We start from the raw sequence: 8916 nt of genomic DNA, 5'->3' as shown, positions 1-8916 counted from the left end.
AAAAGTGTCCTGGATGATCTGATCACGCTGCTATGATTACTCACAGTGGTGCCTCCAACCTATGGGGGGAAAGGATTGGGGCTGAAAGACCAAGAGAACGTGTTGCTCCACTGAGCCTAAGTTATAACTAGCACAAAATGCCAGATCATAGTCTTTATATTCCTAATGTCCTTTTCTTATTACATTTATATCCCACATTTCCTACATAGAGCTCAAGGTGGCGTACACGGCTCTCCGTCTCCCAATTTTACCCTCACCACAACCCTGTTATGTAGGTTAGGCTGAGAGACTGTGGCTTGCCTCAGCTTACCCAGTGAACTCTACTAGAGAGTGCATATTTGAACTCTCATCTCCCAAGTCCTAATTAGGAATGTGGAACCTTTTGGCTCTGGCGCCAGATCTCTATCTGACCCCACCTGATGGGCCAACTTTGACTGGTGGGTGGGACAACCCAGCAGTCACTTCTAGCACCCTTTTCTTGCTGAGGATTATTCCACAAGTCTCCATTTCTACCAAAGAAAGCAACAGTCAACATGTCTGTTCAGATGTGACAAACATGTTTTCTTCAGCAATTCCACAGGGAATCCCTGGATTTGAGCTGGTGATTACCTTCCTCTAAATTATTAAAAACATGTAACTGAGCCTGCTGCTCACCCAGTCCTCCTTGAACTTTCAGCAACCATGAGAAAAAATTACAGCATATTATAAATAAACCCAGCAGCATTTAGAGTTAGGGAGAGTGACTGGGTCTGATACTATGATCTCCAATAGTCTACATTACATACTTCAAGACATATCTGTGAGAAAGTACCATTTAAGTTGATGGTTTTCATCAGGACAACTCTAACAATAGTGCTGTAGAAAAGCAAAGGATCGTCTATGTACAGGCAAGATTTCCTTCATTCTGAATATGATAGTTTTAGTGGTCTTAATGCTGGCAATGATTCCTCACAATGTATGCCAGGCTCAAACTGTGAAATGTAGGGTTTCCCATCCACATCGCCCACAACACATATACCATCAGCAAGGAAACCTCATCATTGGTGGAATTGCAACTCATGGTGGCTTCATGAAACCTTTAACAGCTTTTACTGAAGAACCACCACTAGCATTGCTTGAAGATTACATGTAAGAAGTTTATTTCATTTCCATGTCCTTCCCTCTGAAAAGACCAGTGCTAGTGCTACAACGTATATGCAGTGGTAGATCAATTTAGCCTATAGAAAAAAAGAATGATTGAATTAAGGTAAAGCTGAAGGTAAAGGTTTCAATTTTTCTAGAGGCCGAAGACTTCTGTGGAAAACATTTAAGCTTCCTAAAATAAAAGTCTTTCTTTCAACTCCATTTTCTTTTACCTTCTTATATCTTTTTTCTCCTGACTGTTACAAAAAGTTCCCCTCCTGCTTCTTTGGCTCACATTTCACTTCTGCTTACATTCTTACACCACTCATTTTTTCTTCAGCTCATTCTAATGGTATATATGTTAATGTAAAGATTGTTAAACAATACTGATTTTTGGATGATGTCTGGAAACATCATTCAGAGGCAATTGCTTCTGGTATATCTGCATTTTGTCTTAATTTGCTTATTTCATGTGATGTAAAATACTAGAATCTTTTGACTCATGAGAGCTGCCATCAACTCAGTTCCTTCCTCTGACTTGATATGAAAACATATATATTCCTACTTGCTTAGTTAAATTCCATTTTCTCATATAATTCTTTTTCATAGAAAGTAACTTCATAAGAGAGTCGGTAATAAAGGCCTATATTGAAAAACGTATATTTGTACCTTGGAATTACATTTGGATGAAGTTTATGATATAATTCACAGGTGACTCACAAAATGTTTAGTGTTCTAAGTTCTGAAATTGTTGGGTTCTGTTATCTTAGCCCAAAGCAGTTTAACTCATGTTACCAAGGAGCTCAGCCTTGCTGTTTATTAAATATAGCTGCTTTGACTGAGGAATTTCTGTCTACTGGAGGGTGTTTAGCAATGGCTTATACAAGCACAAGAAGGGAAGTGTGCTATATTGTACATTCGCTCTCCATTATCCTCATCCATAGGAAGTGATAGAAGGACTCTGGGTGTATGCAAATGCCTTGCTGTAGATCCGATTCCATTTACACACTATCGCCACAAGCTTACTCTTCTGCTTGGACAATAAACAGCTCTGCCGTAAATAATATACCGGTACCGTGTGAGATTGTCAGAAAGCAAAATCCACACGAAATTTCAGCAATAATTCAGATAGATGGCACTGTTGTTCTAGATTCTGTAATCCACACACGGCAACATCCAAAAGGTATGTTGTGATATCAGGCACAAGCTCTCATAAAATACTCATGTTGATAACACATCTCTGCGACATGAACGCATGATTGAAAATTTAACCTAACCCTAATGAGAGTCTCAAGAAATACAATTCATTAAGAACATTATTCTAAGTGCAGTGAGGTGGGCTTCCACCAACCAAGGCTGTAGCTTTGAGTGTGTTGACTAACACCCTTCCCACATGTAGCTGCCTTTTTTTAAGCCTCCCCATTCTGCAGTTATTCCCCATAAATGCAGTTATTCCAGTTCCTGACTGCTCTTAAGGAGGGGCCCAATCCTGAATTGGCTCTTTGAAGATAAAGGTGCCTGGGAACCACAGGAGGCATGGATTTGCTCTGAAGCCTAAAATTGGCAACTGCTTGTGGAACAGCTCTTGTATGCATCCATGTCCACAGAGTTCTTCACGAGCATAGCATAGGTGTTTGTCACAGGTGAGTTCTTCTCTGCTATTGGAGGACCACGTCCTCGTAACCCTAACCTTCTCCAGCCAGAGAATCTTGACTTTAGGATTTCTCTGGAATACTGCAATCAACCATTATCAACATGAAAATGCAGATAGTGGTGTTGGTTTTTCAAAAAGTGTGAAATATAATTCTGATACAGAATGCAATTTTAATTCTAGTGTAGTGTCAAAGAATTATCAGCATATTTTGGCCTTGGCATTTGCAGTAAAGGAGGTCAATGACAACCCTCAGATCTTACCCAATATCACCTTGGGCTTCCACATATATGACAGCTATTTTAATGAAAAGTTGACCTACCATGCCACAATGCTACTTTTATCTTCGTTAGAGAGGTTTTCCCCCAACTACGTCTGTGGCATCCAGCATAATCTGACAGCGGTCATCGGGGGACTGGATTCTGAAATCTCTGTTGTTGTGGCAAATATCCTGGATATCTATAAGATTCCACAGGTAGGGATTATATGCCTTTGTGTATATTGAAAGTATGGGAATGCAATAATTTTTCATGCGGCTTTCATTCTTCTTGATTTTATTTTGCAATAAATGGAGAGAGGGAGGGTTAATTGTGTTAGAGCCACTTCCAACCTCGGGAGGAGACGGTGTTTCGGGCTTCATGCCCCCAACACGCGCACGGGGGCTGGGTCTCAGACCCCGCACGATTAGGGGAATCCTTGGCTGCGTCATCCCCTGGCCAGCCATCAGCTGTCCTATGGGTTGTGACCTGCCCCTATTCAAGGCAGGCGCAGCCGGGAATCTCCCTCTTTGGCTGCAAATCATCACAACTTGGTACTGGTGGTTAGGCATTGGTAGGGGTATTGTTATGTAGATGGACGGGGGGGAGGAAACGGCATCACCTCCCCCAGATATTGAAGGGTAGTCTGATAAAGGATGTGGCCCTGGTAAAGGATAAAGGATAAAGGGGTGTGGCCCTGTCTGAAACCTATGGAGGTGATGGCCTCAGGCAAGCCCCAAATCGGTGACCCTGGCCAAGTTCCTAGTTGATGTGCCTCAGCAGGGCTCCCCCTGCTGGTGTTAACCATTCCCAGTCTGCAAGCACACAGGCTGAAGCCTGATAGTCGGTTAGGCCCAATACCTAAGCCAATACCGCTCATCACCTGTAACCAATAAAGTTGTGTCCAATTTTAGCCCATTAACCTAAAATAATGGTGTCATGTGTCTTTATTCCTACTGGGGGGAGGCGGGAACTTGCCACGCAAACCCGTATTTATGACTTATGACAAAAATAGCATTATAGACAGCAAAATACCCAAACAATGATAAAGCAAAGTAAACTTAGAAAGGCAGGACAAAGAAAGTTAGGGCTTGTTTTTTTTTCCAGTTTTTGTATAAATTCGTATGTGTGTTTCATTTTACTCTTTGCTCCTGCCCCTGTAGTTAAGAAGAAACATCTTTTTACATTATTGTTGTTGTTGTTGTTGTTGTTGTTTGAATAAAGAGCATTGAATCCTTCCTTGCATGAAAAAGACCTTCATACTGAGAAGGAGGTGCATGAGAGTTGTGGTAAGGAGCGTCTTCCTAGGAAAGGAATTCCATCAAATAGACATCCATGTCCCAGAAAAACACATCTCACAATATGCATATGTCATATTATAGTATAGTATAAGCAATTTTGCAGATAGCCACATAAGGTACCACTGCAGTAGGGCGGAACCATCCTCCCAGGACCAGTATCACTGTGCCTTATTTGGACAGGCCTGGGTGGTGGTGATATCAGGACTGTGCAGATGCATCAGAAGCCCTTTACACTGATGTGTCCATTCTGCCTTGAGTTTGCTTGCACCTTGACCCACCTCAGCACCATCCAGAGATGCTGCAGCAACAACAGTCCAACTACACTCCAACAAAGAATTAACAATGGAAACCATTTACTTAATTTTGAAAATTTTTAGTTCTACCTGTTGATGTAATGTACCTGTGAAAGAGATGTCCTTAGAGAAAGAACTAATCTCTCAGGACTAGCCCGCTATCATGATAAGAGGCAATAATATCCACTTACCTTACCACTTGCTATAAACCTTGTGTCTTAATGTATTGAGTGATCAGAGCACATGAAACTACATCTTAAAAATGACTATAACTGTCTCTTTTTCCCTTCCTACTTTTTCTTTTAGCTGGTATATGGTTCGAATCCAGTGATGAATGATAAAACTCCAGGGCTTGATTTTTACCAGATGACCCCTCAGGAAACCTTTCAGTATACAGGGATACTCTCTTTGCTTCTTCATTTTAGATGGGTGTGGATTGGAGTTATAGTCACAGATATTGACATTGGAGGAAGATGTTTGCAAATTATCATTCCACTCTTTTCTCGGAGTGGCGTCTGTTTTGCCTTCATAGAAAGAATCCCCATGTTTATTTCTTTCAATGAAATTGATGAAAACCTGGAAAGAGGAAGTAAATTACATAATGAAATCATGACTAGTAAAGCCAACATAGTGGTTTTTTATGGAGAATCAAATGCCATGATGTATTTGAGATGGTTTCCATATCTGTCAAAACAAGAATGTGAGACAAGCATACCAAGAGGGAAAGTTTGGATTCTTACAGCCCAGGTGGAGCTTACATCAACAGTCTATCAAAGGAATTTTGTTACAGAAATAATCCACGGTACGCTAGCCTTCAAAATTCACTCCAACGATGTACCAGGATTCCAGTCTTTTATTGAGAGCAGAAATCCTTCCATCCCTAAAGGAGATGGGTTCATCAGGGACTTCTGGCAGCAGGCCTTTGGTTGCACATTGTCAAAAACGGATGTAGGTAACGTGGATGGATACATTTGCACTACAGAGGAGAAGCTACATAACCTTCCAAAACCCTTCTTTGAAATGAGCATGACGGGCCACAGCTACAACATCTACAATGCTGTCTATGCTGTGGCCCATGCTTTACATGCAATGTCCTCATCTGGAGTCAAGCACAGTGCAAATCTGGATGGAGCGAGAATGAAACTACAGAATCAAGAGATATCGCAGGTAGTGGCCTGAACATTTTGACATGAAAATGCATAATATCTACAGTATTATAACATTATTTCCCATTAAATGGTGGGGTAGGGTTAGGGTAAGCTGTGTGTATTCTTATCAGTGTACTTAATAACATAGTGATCCTTCCTATTGTCTCTCAGTTATAAAGGGTTAGCAGATATTTCACCAGTTGCCTCCTGCTCAAAACTCTTCAGGAAAGCATTCTTGCTGCCATTAGACATTAGTCTGAAAACCCTACTCCTTTTTATTCCATCCAGCTCCATCACTACTTGAGACATGTTTCATTTAACAACAGTGCTGGGGACAAGATCTCCTTTGATGATAATGGGCAGTTACTAGCTGGATTCGATGTCATCAACTGGGTGGTTTCATCCAACCAATCCTTTCACAGAATAAAAATTGGGAGGATGGATCTGCAAGTTCCTCCAGATGAAGCATTCACCATCAATGAAGAGGCCATAATATGGCATTACTGGTTTAACCAGGTAGTATCCAATCAGAGATTTAGGGTGAAAGTGTTTTAGAGAATAGTGTCAGTAACTGCATCTCTTCAAAACTGTCATCAAACATATAAGAGACCAGACGAAAGATTAGTGTCAGTATTCTCTCAAAGTACAACCTAGTTCTTTAACGAACAATCATGTTAATTCTGCATCTGTTTCCAGGGTTGCTGTTAGCCTCACACCTAAGCCTATCATACAAAGCTGCCAGGAGGTCTTTAAAGCCTTCCTTCTGTGTGTCTATGATGGAATGGAATTTGTATTTTAATTTGCATGTAAGGCATATGTGCTTGAAATTCCTTAACATTGCAAAAAGAAGTGGAATGCCCATGAAATGTAAAGATTCCAAGCTCATTATTTTGCTTTCTCATTTATGGATTAGGCCCAGCCACTTTCTACATGCAGTGAGAGCTGCCATCCTGGTTCTAGCAAGAAAGTGAAAGAAGGGAAACCATTTTGCTGCTACAATTGCATCCCATGTCCAGAAGGGAAAATATCAGACAAGGAGGGTAAGTAAGTATAACTGATGCTACTGGGTGTTTTGTGTTCTCGGTATTCCAATTTGATTTGTGTAGGGACACATTTTTACAAACAGGCTACACCAAGCTTTATGTTTTCCCCCCTGTAAATTCAGGTTTACCTGATGTGGGATTAATCCGATACATTAGGGAAAATCAGGCTCCAAACTGCTTCACTTGGGTCACAGACTATTCATTTTCATGGTTTGGTGATGAGTGGATAAATTGTCACTTTCTGTTACCCCTCTTTCCACACCCATTATTCCTTAGTGCTTTCATTTCATTTCTAGTCATGCTCATAACTATTTCTGGTGTGCTTCTGAATGGAACTAGTGGTGTACATTTTTTGTTGGTCCCTCAGATTTACACAGAACCAGAAAACTGCACAGGCAATCCACAAAAAAATCCTCTACAGTCTATTACACAGCATGCTAAAATTAAAAGTGTAAGCTGACAATTTAAAACTGATTTCTTTTCTATTCCTGCTGTGCTCCTATTTCCAGTGTTCCTGAATATATTGACTATGAGCTCCCATATTTGTGAAAAACCAGAAATCTCCAGAAACAAACTACAGTTAAATATCTGTTTTAATGTGGTATACTTGTGCAGGTTTCTGGTTTTGTTCAATTCTGAGGGAATTTTTTTTTTTTAACCAATACAACTATTTGTGCACATGCCCTGTTGGTACTGATTTACCATAAGTAACTCAATGAATTGGAAAGTTGGGACAAACTTAAGAGGAACAGCTACTGGTATGAGTAGGAAAAACCTAAATTTTTCACATAGTAAATCACAGGTGTAGGTGTCAACTTATACCACTGTGAAAGGAACCGTTTAGGCATATTATTAAGGTTTTATGTAAGATCAATACCATAGCCCTTTTCACATATTACTGGTGTGTGAGGTTCTATTTCACACATGAATTCTAAATCATGCTATGATCAACATAGTGGGAGCAAAAGACAGTGTTACTTTGCAGCTGTGGCTATATATACAGCCCTGCATATATATTTTTTACATTAGACCTCAACACTCAGGTAATGCAGAAAGAAGGCTTATGTCTTTTCCTGTTTCAGATATGAATGACTGTATTAAATGCACAGATGAGAAGTACCCAAGTAAGAATCAGGATACATGCATTCCCAAGATTGTAACCTTCTTGTCTTATGAAGAACCTTTGGGGCTCAGTTTAGGCTGCATTGCTCTTTCCTTTTCTTTGATCACAGCTCTGGTGCTGGGGACATTTATGAAGCACCATGGCACTCCCATCGTCGTTGCCAACAACAGGGACCTCACCTACACTCTCCTCATATCCCTCCTGCTCTGCTTCCTTTCCGCATTGTTGTTCATTGGCCAACCTCAGGAGTTGACGTGTCTCCTCCAACAAGCTGTTTTTGGCATCATCTTCTCAGTGGCTGTTTCTTGTGTATTGGCAAAAACCATCACCGTAGTTCTAGCTTTCATGGCAACCAAGCCAGGATCAAGAATGAGGAGGTGGGTGGGGAAAAAGCTGGCCACCTGCATTGTTCTTTCCTTTTCCCTTATTCAAACTGGCATTTGTACTGTGTGGCTGGTGACCTCTCCCCCATTCCAAGACGTAGACATGCACTCAATGGTTGAAGAAATTGTACTGAAATGTAATGAAGGGTCTGTGACCATGTTTTACATTGTCCTGGGCTATATGGTCTTCCTGGCAATTGCCAGCTTCACAGTGGCTTTCTTTGCCAGGAAACTACCTGATAGTTTTAATGAAGCCAAGTTCATCACTTTCAGCATGTTGGTCTTCTGCAGTGTGTGGCTATCCTTTGTGCCAACTTACCTCAGCACAAAGGGGAAATACATGGTTATTGTGGAGATCTTCTCTATCTTAGCTTCCTGTGCTGGCCTTCTGGGCTGCATCTTTTCCCACAAATTTTACATTATTGTGTTTAAACCTGAGTTGAACAGCAGGGAACAGCTCATAAGGGTTAAACATGGAAGAATTTAATAAATCTCTTTCCTTAACTGTAATTTGCAATCTGGATTTATCTTTGTTTGTTCAAGTATTTGTTTTTGTTTTTGTTGTTACTCAGATCTTGTAGTGATGACATGGTGG

The 8916-nt window shown here is 40.7% G+C and overlaps 1 protein-coding gene across 1 annotated transcript; it reads left to right on the top strand.

Moving 5' to 3' along the window:
• Positions 1 to 940: 940 nt before the first annotated feature.
• LOC310748563 (vomeronasal type-2 receptor 26-like) lies at positions 941 to 8916 on the top strand (the record flags this gene model as incomplete). Its single annotated transcript, XM_083584415.1, has 6 exons — positions 941 to 1128; positions 2957 to 3248; positions 4931 to 5791; positions 6061 to 6288; positions 6686 to 6812; positions 7898 to 8916. The coding sequence occupies 6 exons, from the start codon at positions 941 to 943 to the stop codon at positions 8806 to 8808; spliced, it is 2607 nt and encodes an 868-aa protein (XP_083440541.1). The 3' UTR covers positions 8809 to 8916.

The sequence above is a fragment of the Podarcis filfolensis genome (genome assembly GCF_964270895.1).
Source record: "Podarcis filfolensis genome assembly, chromosome: 13".
NCBI lineage: Eukaryota > Metazoa > Chordata > Lepidosauria > Squamata > Lacertidae > Podarcis > Podarcis filfolensis.
This window is presented reverse-complemented; position numbering and strand designations above follow the sequence as displayed.